The 18,569-nt window shown below is 35.9% G+C and overlaps 2 protein-coding genes across 2 annotated transcripts; one reads left to right on the top strand and one right to left on the bottom strand.

Annotated features, from left to right (window-relative positions):
• The first annotated feature begins 268 nt into the window (after positions 1–268).
• On the top strand, positions 269–6,102 carry LOC111375652 (protein tesmin/TSO1-like CXC 3). The gene is made up of 10 exons (XM_022998510.1): positions 269–618; positions 2,266–2,426; positions 2,524–3,193; positions 3,337–3,770; positions 3,873–3,947; positions 4,684–4,864; positions 4,944–5,039; positions 5,118–5,184; positions 5,268–5,412; positions 5,496–6,102. The coding sequence occupies exons 1-10, from the start codon at positions 496–498 to the stop codon at positions 5,812–5,814; spliced, it is 2,271 nt and encodes a 756-aa protein (XP_022854278.1). The 5' UTR covers positions 269–495; the 3' UTR covers positions 5,815–6,102.
• A 1,823-nt stretch (positions 6,103–7,925) lies between these two features.
• Positions 7,926–10,829, bottom strand: LOC111375651 (40S ribosomal protein S3a-like). The gene is made up of 7 exons (XM_022998509.1): positions 10,703–10,829; positions 10,525–10,572; positions 10,344–10,449; positions 9,014–9,151; positions 8,745–8,930; positions 8,362–8,562; positions 7,926–8,221 (listed from the first exon to the last, which is right to left on the bottom strand). Exons 1-7 carry the CDS (start codon positions 10,711–10,713, stop codon positions 8,129–8,131), a joined length of 783 nt encoding a protein of 260 aa, XP_022854277.1. The 5' UTR covers positions 10,714–10,829; the 3' UTR covers positions 7,926–8,128.
• Between the last annotated feature and the right edge of the window lie 7,740 nt (positions 10,830–18,569).

Below are 18,569 nucleotides of genomic sequence, written 5' to 3'. Positions count from 1 at the left end.
GTCAATAGACTTGTGTATTTTATTAAGTACAAAAATCCTGTATTTATAGGGCAAAATCAAAAATACAACAGTAATAAATTTTAAGATCGTAGGGATATAATTATTATTCACCTCTACACTTCAATAAATTTACCTTTTACAACAAAAAAGTTAATTTTTTTTCGAAAATAACAATAGAAAAAGACAGCCTTAATAAATTTGAGCAGATATGTTACTATTTTCGTTATTCCCAACCCTTTCCCTTCTACATTATATATTAAAGTAACACATCAACAGCTGTGTTTGGTGAGTGGTGGGGGCAGTCTATTGGTATTGTTCGTCAGCACAAGAAAATTCATGCCTTTTCCCGCTCCTTCTTGAATTTCATTTCTCTTTTGACCCTTCCTCTTCTCGAGACTGGAGGGGCAAAGTTCGTGGTTTGTTTTGTCAAAAAAACAGGTTGATTCAAAAGTGAAAAATTATACATTGTCATAGATATAGATATCATACTTTGTAATGGAGGAGGAAGCAGAGAAAGTGAAAGAGACTGAAAAGGGGAAAGGGGTCATGGTGGCGGTGATGGACACTCCAGAGAGGAGCAAAAGCAACCATATTACAACATCAGCCAACAAAATTGAGGTGTGATTTTCCATCTTTTAATGTTTAAGTGTAATGGGTTTTTAGTGATTTGGCCTATTTTTGGGTCAATTGCTTTTGGATTTTTGGTTTTTGGCCACTGGAATCGACGTTATGACATGGTTTTCTTGTATCAATGTTTTGCTCTTCAATTTTTCCCCCAGTTTAGTTGATCGATCCTTGATTTGTTTTCTTTGTTCATTGGATAAGGCTTGAAATGTCGGTTTTTTTTTTGTATTTTGATTGATGGTTTATTCTTTCGAAGGTGTCCTTTTGGGTGGTGGTGGTTAAGTTGATCTATTTTTTATTTGTTATGCACGGTACTGAAAAAAGAAATTGAATGTGGGTTTTTAATTAACTGATGAAATTCTGCTTCTATTAAAGATTTTCTGAGTTACAGTTTTGTTTATTGATCTTCGATTTGTGGGTTTCTTTTACTCAGGGTATTGACTATTGAGTAAATTATTGGAAAAAAACTGTTATTTCAAAGACTCTTTGACTTAAGAAGTGAGTTGTAGCTGAAGTTTCAAAACTCCGGTATTTATTTATTTATTATTATTATTTTTTTTAAGACGTAGTTTTGATCAGGGGTTTTGACCTTGTTAGTTTATCTTGGATTTGTGGAATCTATCTACTGAGAGTTTTTGATGAAATCCTTGTGGTTCTTTCAGTTTCTATTCTTGTAAATTTTTAGTGATCATTATTTTAGGTAACTTTTAGTGTGAGGGGAAGCCTCTGGACATGACTGTTTAGCTGATTCCTTGATAATTATTCATTAAATCCCTTCCATTTTAATGTTCACGTGAACCCCATATGACTAGTTATTCATAATTGTTGGTTTCAGTAATTTTGATTAAGCAATTGTTCTTTTCTGGCTTGGCATGCTTTTATGGGATTGTTTGCAGCAGTATGTGAATTTGACTATGTTAAATGGCCTTTGAGTCTGAGTTTCAGTCACGAAAAAAGTTCCGATAAATTTTTCTTCAAGTATTTGAAATTTAAAAGTAGTCATTATTACGATGGTAGTTATTTGACCATTTGTTTTCTGTATTTGATGAGTGGAAAAAACTTGACAAATTGATCTTTTGGTATCAGCTGAAATAAATGGATAAAGTAAGTACTTTTTCTGAAGCTATAATTTATAACATTATAATTTGAGATGACATTAGCTCTCCACTTTTTCACACTTGCACCCAATCTCATTTCTCACTTCTGACATGAACTTTGTAGAATGTTTCTCTCTTTTACTTTCAATGCATCTACAAATACACCTATAAGTGTTCTTGAACAGCTTGTGGACAAGGCTGTATTCACTTATTTTATCTTATACACCGTGCTTATAACTGGAAATATATGAGTGTATTCGTTGTTTTCTTTCTGCTGATTCAAATTCATTTTATTTGTATTTAAATTGATTTTATTTAGTTTATGTTTTTGTCCGGTTCAGTATTCTTTCTAGGGTTTTCCTCGTTACGTGATGAACTTGTTAGTCCATTTTTTTCTTGTTTAATTTTCTCTTTCTGATAATGTAAATTCACAGCGATATTTGTGCTTACATCAATTGTACTGACATCATGGTTCGGTTGACTGCATTGTTATTTGTGTTTTTTCCTCTTTTCGACATTGAAAAGCTTTTCCTCTTGCATGCAGGACTCTCCGGTCTTTAATTTTCTCAACAATCTTTCCCCCATTGAACCAGTTAAGTCCATACACATTACTCAGACAATCAATCCTCTTAGTTTTGCATCGATTCCATCAGTTTTCACTTCCCCCCATGTCAGTTCCCTGAAGGGCTCTAGATTCCTGAAAAGGTATGCATCTAGTTCACAAGCTTTAGCAATTCTTACTCCTACAATCTTGTCCTGCATCTATTATGGTGCATTTCATATTCATTTAGTCTCTTTACAGGCATCAACTTGCAGATCCATCAAAACCCGAGTTTGCTACAAATGGTGGAAAAATAATTGATAAAAATGACCCAATTATAGATGGTGCTAATAAATCAGACAGAACACATGAAAATCATAATCCAGAGGATGAAGCAATCTATCAGCCATCTTATGAATGTTCAAAGCTTGAAATTGAGCTTGGTCAAAGTCTTGTGTACGATTCACGTTGCTCTCTCCTTAGCGCCAAACACAGTGCAGAATGTGCTTACACTTCCTCAACATTTGTACCGTTTATTCAAGAGGCATCTCAGAAAGGTTTATATGGAAGTGGAGAGAATGAGGAGGGCGTAAACCAAATTGATCAGGACAAAGAGGCCACAGGATGTGACTGGGAGAGTTTTATTTCCGATGCCACCGATCCTTTAATTTTTGAATCGCCCATTAATGCAGAGTTTTGCAAGAAATCAGTGCAATCTGGTGAAAATTTCTACGCTAATGTTAGTAATAATATGCAGAATACCCTGTCCTTCAGTGAAGCAGGTTCAGGTGAACAAGTTGGAGAGGGAAGTGAAACTGAAAATCCATCCAGTCAACTCGGAGAAGGAAGTGAGCTAAAGAAAATTGCTGAGACCCATGACACGGTTGCGGGTTGTTCTACAAGCAATCCTAGTGAGAACATGGATAATGAGGTGCAGAATTGCATTCTATTTACCTGTATCATGATTGCCATCTACTAGAGACAGAAATAGTTCTGGACATGTATGAATGTGCATTTTTTGAGATGGTTTATTTATTCATTTCACAATGTGTTTTTCATTCTCTATTTTTGTAGCCTGAATCTGGTTTGTATCGAGGTGTGAGAAGGCGTTGTCTGGTTTTTGAGACGGCGAGGGCCCTCAGAAAGCATTTGGACAAGAATTCAGATTCTGATACTCCTTTGTTTATGCAATCTGATGGGAACACTTCATCCAGTGATGGGCAACAAATTTCTCCAAAAGATGGAAGTGATTCTTCACGGTGTGTTTTAGCGGGCATTGGATTGCACTTAAATGCTCTCACAACAACTCCAAAGGGCTACAAATTTGTTGCCAAGTTTCGTCCTCCAGCTTCCCAGGAAGAACTGTTAAACAATTCTTTGGCTGTTACCATGTTGGATAGAGAAATTAGTACTGTTGAAAACGGTGTCCCACCTGTGGAAGATGATTCCCAGGCATCCAGATATATAGTCAACGAAGAGATCGCTCAGACTAGTCCAAAGAAGAAAAGGCATGTTCCTTGTATAGCTTACTTGTCTGTACCTGTCATTTCCCGAAATTCCTTTTCCTTTGCATTTAGCCTTTCTATTTATAGCTTCAATTGGATTCTCAGGTCTAAGTTGGAACTCGCCGGAGAGGGTGAAGCCTGTAAGAGATGTAACTGCAAGAAATCAAAATGCTTGAAACTGTAAGTTCTTGTATTCTCTCTGTTTGCAAAGTCTATTAATATCACACTTGGTTTTTTGGGTTGCAAAAATCAGACATTTTGCTTTCATTTGGTTTATGTTTATTTTTTAGTCTTAAGAAGTTGATATTTACTTGATCTGGCGGTCTTATCCCGGTTGGCTTGCAGAAATGGCTACACTGAACTCAAAAATTTCAGTTAAGAGTTTGTTTTAGGTTATGCTGATTGAACAACTAAAAGTGAATCTCAACACATGATATTTTCTTCTACTGGCACATAAAATTCTTGACATGCTAGCCAAAATGTTCTTTTTCAATTACTATCTGCGACTGTTCTTGGCAGTCATTGACTGTGTCTTGTTTCTTACCAATAGACTTAAATACACAGCTGAGACTTGGGGAACTATTGTTATACCCATACCTTGCATGGTTGTCATGTTTCAAACTGGCCCCCGCTAAGAATTACAAAGGGTACAGTCAAAGTCTGACCCAGAATTAACGCGCGACTTAGACTTGGGAAACTATTGTTGTATATGTGCCTTCCGTGGCAGTCACGTGGCAAACTGGTCCAACTGATGACTAAGGGTATAGGACCTAGCTGACCTTCCAAGTCACTAATGCCACCTATCTTCTCATGGTCTCCTGGGCTCTGTATGGTTGCCTAGTCTTCTCAAATGGCTTGGCCAAGCCTGTATATTGCTGTACATAATGATTTTATTTAATTGAACTTCTTAATACAGTTACTGTGAATGTTTTGCTGCCGGTGTCTACTGCGTGGAGCCATGTTCCTGCATGGATTGCTTCAATAAGCCTGTCCATGAAGACACTGTTCTTGCAACACGCAAGCAGATTGAATCCCGAAACCCACTTGCTTTTGCTCCCAAAGTGATTAAAGGCTCTGACTCTTTATGTGAAACCCGGGTTAGGAAATGAATACTGGAGTTATGTTTTGCTTGGTTGCCAATTGCATACACTTACGTATATGTATATTTTCTTGCAGAATGACTCCAGCAAAACTCCTGCTTCAGCTCGACATAAAAGAGGATGCAACTGCAAAAAATCTGGTTGCCTGAAGAAATATTGCGAATGCTACCAGGTTTATTTATTTTTTGAGTATTGCCTATGCTTGTCTTTGGTTCGTTAGCTGACAGATAGATGTTGGTTTCTTTTGAAGGGTGGTGTTGGATGCTCAATTAACTGCAGATGCGAAGGGTGTAAGAATGTCTTTGGCAGGAAGGATGGTGAGTACACTATTATGACATGTTTGATACGTAACGCAGATTAAAACATTTTTTGGTTTCTGAATTGGGCTCTCGTGTAATAGGCACAGAAGTTGAGCTGGACGAAGATGAAGGTGATATAACTGAGAAGAGCATGGGGGACAAGAGTTTGCAGAAAACTGCTATCCAGATCAACCTAGTGCAGAATCCAGATTCAGCTCTCCCTGCAACACCTTTACAGTTTGGAAGGTAAATTATATTAACAAGATTTTTCAGATTTGTGAGCTTGTTAATCGACATGTCTGTTTTAATGGTGATTTTCATGTTGTCAGATCTTCAGTTCAGCATCCATTCTCCTCAAAGAATAAACCTCCTAGATCTTTTCCTTCTATAGGCTCCTCCTTTGGAAAGACCGGCAATTTTGTAGCTCGATCCAAGTCTGATAAGCATTTTGAAACTGTCCAGGAAGATGAAATGCCTGAATTTGGTCAAGGGGGATCTCCTAACAGAGGCATCAAGTCATCATCTCCCAACAGCAAGAGAGTCTCTCCTCATCAGAGTGGATTAGGGACGTCCCCTGAGGTGAGGAGAGGCAGAAAGTTGATTCTTCAATCTATTCCATCATTTCCTTCACTCACCCCCAAGCATTGAGACAGGCAAAAGTCCTTGGAGCTGTCGGACAAATATTTTAGTAGATATTTTTCAAAGTTAAAAGTTGAATAACAACATGAACAAGATGAAAATGTCCCTGACCGAGTTAGCAGTCTGGACATAAGTGAGGAGAAATCTTTGTAATAGTAGTATACGAGATGTGTTGTTTTACTTGAAGCTTGCCCTTTGTGCTGTATAATAGTGTTGTCTGCATAATTATCATACATGATTTACAACTTTGAAACATTTTCTATTTGAAAAACATACTAAGATACAAGCTTTAATACACTCGAGAAAGCATGATGCCTGTTGAGGAATTAAACTCTTTTGACATTTTGTAAGGTAGAGTCAAATATGAAAGATAGTATTAAGGAAGAAAAGATACATGAAGGCAGCAAGATTACTGCTATCTTAGGAGGGATGAATCCTTGGGTCCTAGAGTCGAATCCATTTTTAAGATTTCAAAACATAAACACCATAATTTAGAGTATGTAAAATAAACTAGGAACTTATCTTGAACTATATATTTGGAACACCAAAAATGAATTTAGGGACGAACTTATTTTCTCAAAAATAATTTTTTCCCCAAATTTATTTTCAATTACATTTTCTTCGTAAATTAACAAAAATGAATTCTGTAATAGTAAATTTACAAGGAAAATGTAATTGAAAATAAATTTGGGGAAAAGTTTATGCCGTGGTTGGTTTGTCGTTTTCGGTCCATTTTCCGTTTTCTGTTTTTGAAAACGCGAAAAACGCTTTTGGTCCGTCGTTTTCGAAAATGTATTTTCAAAAACGAGTTAAAATTTATAACTGAAAACGCAAAACGATTTTTTATCGTTTTTAGCGTTTTTAATTATAAATGTCGAAAACGCTCAAAACGTTTTCGGGGAAAACTAAAAATTGTTTTGAAAATGAAAATGGAAATTGAAAATGCAAACCAATCACTATCTTATTTTTTAAAAAATGAGGCTCGAAAGGTAGCTCAGTCTGTCTGAGAAAGCATTTCCCCGTCTAGACAAAGATCAACCAACTACCATATTGAACTCTCATGTTCACTGTGCAACGAGCCATTTTCATCTACTACTAATTTTTCAGACTTTAATTCAATGTTGCAGATTGATGCTAACATTGAAATGGGGGAAAATCAGTAGAATAAAACGTTAATTATTTGATCACTAACGACAAAATATATAACCAAAGTTCATATTTGCACAACAAAATGCTTCGAGACTCTACATTCTTCCTTTACGAGCTTTTACCGTCCTCTGCCATTCATGTTATTAAAACGGAAGAGGCCAATTTAGTCGCATGAAACTTGACAGACAAAAAATCCTTCAAGCACAAGAGCGGGATAAGCAGAGAGGAAGCATAGTGTATCCAATGAAGTGAACTAGTTCTGCTTTTCATTTTACAAGGAAGGAAAATGTAGCCAGGTGCATAGGTTTAATCTTCTGCTCTGGCTAAAGGATAAACAAGGCCATTGAGATTTCAGAGCCGGCTATGAAAATATCATGGGATTGAATAATGAACTGCGGATCGAGAAGAGACTCGGAAAGTCCAAATTTAAAAATGTAACTTCATATTAATCTGAGACCATCTTTAGCTCTTTTATGGGGTGAAGAAAAAGTATATATATGGAAGCAGAAGCCAGGTCCAATTTGGAAAATGGGAGNGAGACCATCTTTAGCTCTTTTATGGGGTGAAGAAAAAGTATATATATGGAAGCAGAAGCCAGGTCCAATTTGGAAAATGGGAGGGGTGTAAAATCTAAGTATAGTTGTGTGTGAGAGAGATGAAGAGTTCCCTTCAATCAAAGATGGACAGAGGGGAGCCGCCACCTCAGGTATTTGCTTGTGCTTAATGCTGAGATTTTAACCAATTCGTGCCTTAGCCCGCTAATTGGATTGAATGGAGCTCCCAGTAACACTTCACATACAAGATGCACAAGCAACTATTTACCTACTCCAGTTCATTTTCATTATCCATGCTCCTGCTTTAATTGATTGGGATGAACTTCAGGGTAGAAAAACCAAGTATTGAAAGGGATATCAAGTCTTGCAGTTCTGCTAATTCTGTTACCGGATTAGACAGTATGAGGATGAACTTCATATAAAAGCAACCCCGAAAGTCAAATTAACTTAATAGTTTCAGCACATAATTTTATACTATCCAAGACAACCTCTTTCTAGTTTCTCCTCATCATTCCAAAAAATTCAAAGTACATATCATGTTCTTGTCTCTAATCAAAGAATTATAAATATCTGTTGAAAACAAAGATAAGAAGAAGATAAATTGGAAGACATCCACCAAATCAGGCACCAACTACTTCAGTTTCCTCAGCCATTGGCTCCTCAGCAGGCCGGTCCAACTTCACTCCAACATCTTCACTGTAATCACCATGAACCTACATGGATCCCACAAAGTTCGTTAGATGAAGGACATTATGAGACTTTAATCATTCAATACAACTTCAAGTTGACTTCACCCTATGGAATTCATGATACAATCAAATTATTAAGAGAAAAGTTGAAAAAAGAAACTTGCCTCCATCAATTTGCCAAGGTCAAATTTGGGAGCTTTCAAGATCTTGACCTTCCGAATATACACATTCTGCAGGGGATAAATGCTTGAAGTGGCCTTCTCAATCTCTTTACCAATTGACTCGGGTATGAATTTCTGAACCAGATCCTTTAGATCACAAGTTTGTGCCTGGTTGATCATGATCTCTCGCATCTTCCGCCGAATCTAAGAAAACCAAAATGACGATAAGTTAAAATGTTAAAACAATTAATAACACAGAATTCCAACATCAAAAAATTGACTATGATAATGATGAGACTTGTTTAATGCATAATTTCTATCAAATCCTCAGCAAAAAATTTATCACGGAAATAGGAATATAAATGCTGTTCTGAAATGGAAATTACTTGGCGAATCTGGCTTGTTTGAGCATAGCACGTCCTCTTCTGCTGGTTTGCACGCTTCTTAGTGAATCCAATGCAGAACATCCTCAATGTATAGTTGTCTGTTGTCTTGACATCAACATGAGCCTCGATCAATGATTGCCATTTCCTCACCAGTGACCTCAATTTATCTGTTGTGAAGTTCATACCCTATAATTGGTCAGAGAATAATTAGCAGTCATCAAAGCTTCATTAAGCACACATAACTTCAGAACTGAACAATTAGATCATACCCAGAAGTTCGTGAGAACATTCTTTCCTTGAACATCTTCAGCTCTCAATCGAATCTTTCGGAAGGAGTGGTCCTCATCACCTTGAAGGTCAGCCAAGGACACTTCGAATACACGGTGCTTAAGTCCTTCTGATGCAATCTGATTGAGAAATTGATTATTTATTAACATTTTTTCATTGCTTATACATGGGAGAACACTTGCAACTCGCACGAGTTCAAAAAGTAGTAATATATGGAAGCAATTTACAATAGTTAGGAGATAAAAGATGGGCAAGATTTCGAACATTTCACTCTTTTATAGTTCAGATCTATACAAAATGGTCATGAAAATAAAGTAAAGTAAATACAAGAAAGGAATGCTTCTCCCAATTCACTTTTGTTCTTCACATAAAAAACTAGAACCTTCATTGAAATCAGTATCCAGGAAGCACAACTGTAAATTGACATATTCTGGTCAATGAGAAAATGTGATTTAATAGATTAATGGTTTTGGCAATCTTAAAATATTAGTAAATATCACAAGACTCCAAGGTTATATGATGAATTACAAATTATGCACATAAACAATTTTACTCCATAGTCATAATAGAATGAATGACTTGTTACTCGTGAAATTTGTAACTTATATGAGTAAAAGACACTAATTCAATTGAAATACACTAGACTGCATCCTGTGAAAAACAATTTAGTGCAAGAACAATTAAATACAACCAGTTCGATTGGACTCTTAACTTAATGCTCAACTCTCGCTATGAATGTCTCCTAAAACATTTTTCATTACTTGGACAAATCTGAACTCTCAGTATTTCAATAAAAGATTATTGAACTCTCATATTAGTAATCAGATCACAAATTCGATGTGGATAATCTGTCAGGCATGTTGGTCTTAGTCTAAGAGCTTAAGTTTACCATATGTTTGTAGATACCTTATTGGACGTAATAAAATGCAAGAACTAAAATTATTGCAACTCTATCTTGAAATATCTAAGCTTGCAAAAAAGCATTTCCCATAAAGCAAAGTACTCAAAGATGTAAACAGTAATTGACCATGAAAATCACATTAATCATGCAAATAACAAAAAATAAGCATGATGTATAGGAACTTTAAACACTACATGCACAAAGTTCCATAATTAGAAACATTACTGTCCATGCATTCGTAATAGAATAATAGGCAAAAGGATAAGTATCCAAAGGCAATGGTGTATATGTTTTTCAACATGAAATACAACTGACAAATAAAATAATATCATAAATTGAACAGCAAGTTTTAAAAACCTAAATATCATTTTCCATTAAAGAGGGTATTTTTAAATAAATCAAAACTATACCTTGGTACCCTGAGTACGAGTAACAAGGGTTTTGCCGATGTTTCTGGTATTGAAAACTGAAGGGGCTTTAATGTCGTACCAATCCTTCTTTGCAAATGGGTCAACCCTAAACACGTATATACATGATACATAGATTACTTTAAAAAATATTAAAATGTAATAAATAAAAATAAGAACTTACGCCTTCTTCTTCCCTCCCTTCTTTCCCTTCGAAATCCTCTTGTTCTTTCTACACCACGAAACAAAATGCCGTCACCATTAACATCCAAAATACCATTTTTAAACATCATACAAACAATTTGCACAATTAGATTGCACATATGTTAGAATGTATAGGTAAATAGAATGAGACAGAGTACCCGACGGCCATTGTGGTGGCTGAGCGGCTAAGTTTCGGCTGATAGGGAGGTGGCTCAGCGAACGATAGACAGAGGTTCGTACTATATAATGTGTGCTCAGCAAAAACCCTAGATTTGTAAGTGGTTTATATAGTGCATCTAATTAAAAATTTGGGAAAATTGCAGCAAGGCTCCAAATCTTTAAAATATTAGCAAGCTTTTTTCAAACTTTAAATTTGTTACAATCGTCATCCCAAACATTTCGAAATATTGCGATGGAAGTCATTTTGGACGGTTTTCATCCAAATGTCTGTTAATTGATCAAAAAATTTGATTTTGATCATATTTTTAATATTTTTAAAAGGGTAAAATAGTAAATTTTCATTTACTATATTAAAATAAGTTAAAAAATAAATTAAAAAAAGAAAAGAAAAGAAAAGAACCTTGTCCTTGCCCCTTCCCTTCCCCCACCCCCGCCCACACCCACACCCACACCCAAACGCCCCATAGTCAATTGTCTCCTGCGTTTCTACAGAACCCATTATTTTTGAATATGAGCTTCTCTTTTTAATGATGAAGAAAATTGCTATGGCTCTACCTCACATTTTTTATTTAGGTATGGTCAATCTGATCTTGTTAATTTTCATGCTCAATACTGAATCAAACACTACTGAGTGTTTTTTAATATTTCCCTAGGGTCTAAAATTTCAAATTTCATCGATTTTTTCTATTTGTTCATGAATTAATTATTGAAAGTCCTCCTCAAATTGGATTTTTAGGTGGAGCTACAATTGGAGCAATCACCAGAGGTCTCAAAGGACAAACTACAGAAACTGGTTTTTCACATGGGGTGCATGTCGGTACAGTGGTGAGGGCCATCATCAGCGTTCAATTGATGGAACTCATAGTTAACGGAGAGTCATTTCCTAAGTTGAATATATCAATTTGGAGGAAAGGGAAGGTAGCATGGCAGAGATTTGGGAAGAGGAGCAAATGTTGGTTATGGGGAGTTTGGGTATGGGTGTGGCCGAGGGGGGAAAAAGAGGAGGGTTTTTCTTTTCAAATTTAATTCTTAACTTATTTTAATGCAGTAAATGAAAAGTTACTATTTTACTCTTTTAAAAATATTAAAAATATAGTCAAAGTCAAATTTCTTAGTCAATTAAAGATATTTGGATAAAAATCGTTCAAAAGAGCCTCCATCGTAACGTTTTGAAAGATTTGAGGTGTCGATTGTAATAAATTAAAATTTGAAAAAAAAGTCAGCTAATATTTTAGTCCCTAAAAATTTTGGTCCTTTACGGGGTTGTACTTCTTAATGGGGTTCGTTTTGACACGTAAGTAGAGGAAAACTGCAATCCCATTATACGATGCCGTTTACTTGTTGGATTGGTTTGTGTTTGTTATTTTACTTGTGATGGGCCTGTCGGATTGTTGGGCTGGATGTGAGATGTAAAATTTAATTAAAATGGCACTAATTTTTGTTAACCTATTCTTTGTTTGGAAGAGATAATTTGAAGCGAATTTTTTTTTTTAAATATAAGAATAAAAAGTAGGAAAAATTATGAGTTCACGTATAATTATTTTATTGAGATGATTGTGATTAAAATGAGTTTGATGAAAAATAGTTTCCAAATAAGTCGTGCCAAAACATAATGTGCATTTAAATATTTGCGATGATGTAATTTGTCTCCCATAATTTTTTTTCCAACTAAATAAGACCATTAAGTCATGCAAAATGACTATAACGCTTTTGTATTAAAATGTGCTATGGGCAATTCAAATAAAGTTGATGAGGAAGATTATAATGTTTAAATGACTAAAAATATGTTGTATTGTCTAGTTTGAAGATAATAATTGACGGTTCAAAATTCGTAAAATGAGGAGACAATGTCTAAATGGACTAGAAATTCTTGTCAGTTTTGCCTAGTTTGGCAAAATTGTCTAGATGGTTCAAGATAGATGCAGAAAAGGAAGATTGTGTTTTTATGTGTCAAAATGAACTAGTCGAATTCAGGATTGGATCCAAAATCGAACTACAAAATTTGAAGCCGGGCTAATACACGAAAAAAAATTACACACAAAAACTGTTTTTTCAAAAAAAAAAAAAAAAATTTGAAAAGTGCATTAAAAAAACAAACTTCTTGGGCCTTGGGGGGGGGGGGTTTAGAGTCCAGCCCAGTCCCCCTCCCCTATATCCGTCTTTGCATTTTTGTTAACTTTGCTTAGTTCCTCACTTTGATCTTGTCCCCAAGATCTACAGAGAGGAAATTTCAATTTAATCCATTCCGCATCCTCCCACGTTGAACTATCTGCAGGTAAATCTAACCATTTAATAAGCCATTGTTTTGCTGTGCGATTCCTTCTGGTTACTACTCTGGTTTGTAATATGGCTTTGGGGCAGGTGTTTTGGCTGGTGTGGGTGAGTTTCGTCAGGTAACTGTAACACTGGCATTTCTCTATCACCCAATTTTTTCTTCAACAGTGAGATATGAAAGACTGGGTGTATTCTGGAATTGGTTGGGAGAGATAACTGATGAGCTACCGTGCCGATTTTCTTAATAACCTGGTAGGGACCAAAATACCATGCCCCCAATTTATAATTCTGCCTGTGCTCCATAGATTGTTGCTTGTCGGGGTGAAGTTTGAGAAAGACCCAATCGCCTTCATCAAAAGACCTTTCGCACCTCTTTTTATCGGCATATAATTTCATTCTGGCACTTGCCTGTGATAGATTCTCCTTAAGTTGTTGATTTAATTCATAACTTTGTTGAAGCCACTCTTCCACAGCTGCAACATTTGACTGCTGGTATGGTCCTAGAGACAATTGAGGTGGCTTGGTTCCATAAAGGGCTTCAAAGGGAGTAATTCTTATGGAGGAATGGTAGGAAGTATTATACCACCACTCTGCCAACGAAAGCCATTTTCCCCACTGTTTAGGATGTTGATATGTCATGCATCTTAAGTACATCTCTAGGCACTAGTTGAGTCTTTCAGTTTGTCCATCTGATTAAGGGTGATAAGTAAAGCTCAAGTGGAGTTGTGTGCCCATGAGTTGAAATAGTTCCTACTAAAACTTGCTTGTAAATATTTTATTCCTGTAACATACAACGCTTTGTGGTAATCGATAGAGTTTAAACACAACGTCAATGAAGCTCCTTGCAACTGTAATGGCTGTGAAAGGATGGGAGATAGCAATGAAGTGCCCATATTTTGCAAATCTATCCATTACCACCATAATAGTATCTTTACCCCTAGAATTAGGTAATCCTTCTATGAAGTCCATACTGATGTGACTCCAAGCATATAAAGGCACTGATAAAGTTGGGCACGTGCTCCCCCTTACATTTCTGACATACTTCACACTGCATCATCTCTATCTTAATATCTTGATTAATCCCTGACCAGTCAAAGTGTTGCTTGGCCCTATAAACACTGTTGTGAATTCTTGAATGGCCAACTTCTTGAGACTCATGAACATTTTGGATCAACTTTGATCTATTTTTTCCTCTGATTCCAATATATAATTTGCCCTTATACATCAAAACTCCATTGTTGTATTTGAAGTTAGTGTCAGAATTAGGATCCAACAAAAGACATTGAACCTTAGCCTCAGCAAAAACAACTCCTATGTAGCTATTAGTGACTTCTTGCATCCAAGTAGGAATCACCACTGTCATGCCAAGGAAATCTTGTTCCCCTTCGTGCCTCCTGGACAAGGTATCAACCACAAGGTTATCAGCTCCCCTCTTGTACATTATTTCATAGCTAAGCCCTAGTAGCTTAGTGAGCCATTTTCTGTTGAAGTGGTGTAGTGATCCTTTGTTCAAGTAGGTACTTGAGGGACTGATGATCAGTCTTGATGATGAAATGGTTGCCTTCCAAATAATGCCTCCATTTGCCCATAGTTGTAACCAATGCCAATAGCTCCTTTTCGTAGATGGACATGCCCAAACTCCTTATTCCAATGGCTTTGCTTAGGTAAGATAAGGGTCTCTTGTCTTGCATAAACACAGCTCCAATTCTCCCTTGGCAAGCATCAGTTTCAATAACAAATGTTTTATGGAAATCAGGTAAAGCAAGGACAGGGGTTGAACTCATGACCTGCTTCAATTGATTAAAGGCTGAACCTGCCTCCATGTTCCACTGGAAGTTGTCCTTTTTAAGCAAATCAGTTAGTGGTTTGGCTATCACCCCATAATTTCTAAGAAATATTCTGTAATGTCCAGTCAGCCCTAAGACGCCTCTCAATTGTTTGATAGTCTTAGGTCTAGGCCATAGCTGCATAGCTTCCACTTTACTGGGATCAGTTGAAACTCCCTCGTGGCTGATGATGTGACCTAAGTACTCAATTTGTGATTGCCCAAAACTGCATTTAGATCTCTTGGCATACAATTGATGCCTCTGTAATATCCCCATTATTAATTCCAAGTGTTGACAATGAGAAACCAAGTCAGTACTATACACTAAGATATCATTAAAAAACACCAGCACATACCTCCTTAATTGGTCCTTGAACACCTCATTCATAGGACTTTGAAAAGTAGCATGCACATTGGTGAGGCCAAAGGGCATTACTTTAAACTCATATAGCCCTTGGTGAGTTTTAAATGCTGTCTTATACACATCTTCCTTAGTGACTCTGATTTGGTGGTAACTTGCCCTAAGAACAAACTTTGAAATAAATTTTGCGCCATGGAGTTCATCCAAGAGTTCATGAACGATTGGCATTGGGAACTTATCTTTGATGGTTAAGTTATTTAGCTGTTGGTAGTCTACACAAAACCTCCAGCAGCCATTCTTTTTCTTAACTAGGAGGACCAAGGATGCAAAAGAACTATTTGTAACAACCCAAAAATTTAAAATTTGAATCGTTACCAAAATTTATATTTGAATTTTAAACAACAATGCATGCATGTATGTATATATATTAATTCCTAAAGGAAATAGATAATACTCTCCTACGCCATATCTTAAACGTTTAAGTTTGGAAAGATCACGTAGAATTAATTTGTAAAGTAAGAATTAGAGGCAAAATCATTTTACACATGTATAATAGTTTACATTTGACTCTCTCTATAAATTCACATGTGTTATAAAATGAGAGGAAAAGAGAATAGAGAAAACTCAAAGAGAATAGAGAAAACTCAATAAACTTTTTGTGTGTATTATTGAAAATCAAAGCCCTATATTTATAGGTAAGAATCAGGGATACAATAGTAATAATTTCTAGGGCTACAGGGGTACAAATGTCATTCACCAATAAACTTTAATGGACTTTCCATTTACAACACTCCCCCTTGAATGACATATTACAAAATATCTGCCTCGTTAAAATCTTGTTTGATAAAAACCCAATGGGAAAAAAATCAAACGAAGGAAAAAGAGTACAGTTATTTTGGAGTATTAAAATTAAATGCTGCCTCATTAAAACCTTGCTAGGAAAACCCAATGAGACAACCTAAGCGAAGGAAAAAGAGTACGGCTACTCCCCCTGATGTTGATCACTGAAAATCTTTGAGTCGACGCATTCCAATATCATGAACTAATTTCTTGAATGTAGATGTTGGTAGCGCTTTTGTGAATAGATCAGCCACATTGTCACTTTAGCGAATTTGTTGAATATCAATGTCACCATTCTTCTGAAGTTCATGTGTATGAAAGAATTTTGGAGAAATATGCTTCGTCTTGTCGCCTTTGATATAGCCTTCCTTGAGTTGTGCGATACAAGCTACATTATCTTCAAACAAAATTGTTGGACTATCTTTTGTTGAAGTCATTCCACATGATGATTGGATATGATGGGTCATATTCCTCAACCATACACATTCTCGCCCTGCTTCATGGATTGCAATAATCTTAGAATGATTTGAGGATGTTGATGTCAAGGATTGCTTCACAGATCTCCATGATATAGCTGTTCCTCCACGTGTAAACACATATCCTGTTTATGATTTAGCTTTATGTGGATCTGAGAGATAACCTGCATCTGCATATCCCACTAAAGCAGATCCTGACTTTTAAGAATAAAACAGTCCCATATCAATAGTACCTTTAAGGTAACGACAAATATGTTTAACACCATTCCAATGCCTTTGAGTTGATGTAGAGCTATATCTTGCAAGGAGATTTACAGAAAAAGCTATGTCAGGTCGAGTGCAATTTGCAAGATAAGTTAATGCTCCAATTGCACTAAGGTATGGTACTTCAGGACCAAGAATCTTTTCTCCATCTTCAAGTGGACGAAATGAATCTTTTTCCACATCAAGTGATCGAACAACCATAGGTGATGGCAATGGATGTGCATTATCCATATAAAAGAGTTTCAAGACTTTTTCTGTATAAGTAGATTGATGAACAAATAATCCTTCTGGAAAATGTTCAATTTGTAATCCAAGACAAAATTTGATTTTCCCCAAATCTTTCATCTCAAATTCATTTCTCAAATAATCAGCAGTTTTGTTGAGCTTTTCAGGAGTTCCAATTAAATTTAAATCATCAACATAAACTGCCACAATTGCAAATCCAATATTTGTTTTCTTTATGAAAACACATGGGCAGATATCGTCATTTTTATAATCCTCTTTCAACAAATATTCGCTAAGGCGATTATACCACATGTATCCGGATTGTTTCAATCCATATAATGAATTTTGCAATTTAATTGAGAACGTAGTTCTCGGACATATATCATTTATTCCTGGCACCTTAAATCCTTTAAGGACTTTCATATATATGTCACTGTTAAGTGAACCATATATGTCGGCAGTTACTACATCCATAAGGCACATATCGAGCCCTTGTGACACGATCAAACTAATTAAAAACCTAAAAGCGATGTTATCTATTACGGGAGAATATATTTTCTCATAATCAATTCCTGGTCTTTGGGAGAAACCTTGAGTCACTAGTCAGGCTTTGTATCTTGTAATTTCATTATTCTCATTTCTCTTTCGTACAAAAACCCATTTGTATCCAACATGGATTACATTTTCAGGTGTTCGAACTATTAGTCCAAACACTTTTCGTTTCTTCAAAGAATTCAATTCTGTCTGTATGACTTCTTTCCATTTTGACCAATCATTTCTATTTCGACAGTCATTAACATATTGTGGTTCAGGATCCTCATTTTGCATAATATTAAGAGTCATGTTAAAGGTGAAAATATTGTTTATAACAATATTATTCCGTTCCCATAATTTATGAGATATCATATAATTTATTGAGATCTCATTATTTTCGGACACCTCTGGTTCTTCAGGAACCATACATTCAATATTTGATTGATCAATATTTTCTAATGTGATTTTTTCTGAACTTTTTGGTTGGTTTTTTTCCTGTACTCTTCTTTTTCGAGGTACAGAGTCTTTTGAACCAACTGGTCGACCATGCTTCTGGCGTATTTGAGATTCATTTGCTACAACGGATTGTCCTGCAGGGACATTAATTTTTGCTGAAATATTTTCTGCTGGAATATATGACTTTGTCACTTTTCTCGTGTCAACAAATACATCAGGTAGTTGAATTGCAACTATTTGCAAATGAATGATTTTTTCAACCTCTTGTTCACATTGATTGCTGCGGGGATCAAAGTGAGATAGAGTTGTCTCATTCCAAGAAATTCTATTTTGTTTTTCAGGATGTAGTTTTTCTCCTCCCAAAGTTGGGAAAGTCATTTCATCAAAATGACAATCTGCAAAACGTGCAGCAAATAAGTCACCCATTAAAGGTTCAAGATATCTAATAATAGATGGTGAATCAAAACCCACATAAATCTCAAGTTTTCGTTGGGGACACATTTTAGCACGTTGTGGGGGGTGAAATAGGAACTTGGACAGCACAACCAAAAACCCGTAGGTGAGAAATATCAGGTTCATGACCAAATGCA

The sequence above is a fragment of the Olea europaea genome, unplaced genomic scaffold (assembly GCF_002742605.1).
Source record: "Olea europaea var. sylvestris unplaced genomic scaffold, O_europaea_v1 scaffold1395, whole genome shotgun sequence".
In the NCBI taxonomy this organism is placed as follows: Eukaryota; Viridiplantae; Streptophyta; class Magnoliopsida; order Lamiales; family Oleaceae; genus Olea; species Olea europaea.
Note: the sequence above shows the minus strand (reverse complement) of the source record. Positions and strands in the feature narration are given on the sequence as shown.

What these genes read in the sequence shown, in the direction of transcription:
- LOC111375652 (XM_022998510.1), top strand. Translation starts at nt 496, where the DNA reads ATGGAGGAGGAAGCAGAGAAAGTGAAAGAGACTGAAAAGGGGAAAGGG. An exon ending in AAATCAAAATGCTTGAAACT is followed by an intron (nt 3,948 to 4,683) that starts GTAAGTTCTTGT and finishes TTCTTAATACAG; the next exon opens with TTACTGTGAATGTTTTGCTG. An exon ending in ACACCTTTACAGTTTGGAAG is followed by an intron (nt 5,413 to 5,495) that starts GTAAATTATATT and finishes TCATGTTGTCAG; the next exon opens with ATCTTCAGTTCAGCATCCAT.
- LOC111375651 (XM_022998509.1), bottom strand. An exon ending in AAGGGAGGGAAGAAGAAGGC is followed by an intron (nt 10,450 to 10,524) that starts GTAAGTTCTTAT and finishes ATACGTGTTTAG; the next exon opens with GGTTGACCCATTTGCAAAGA. An exon ending in AAACAAGCCAGATTCGCCAA is followed by an intron (nt 8,563 to 8,744) that starts GTAATTTCCATT and finishes TGGTTTTCTTAG; the next exon opens with ATTCGGCGGAAGATGCGAGA.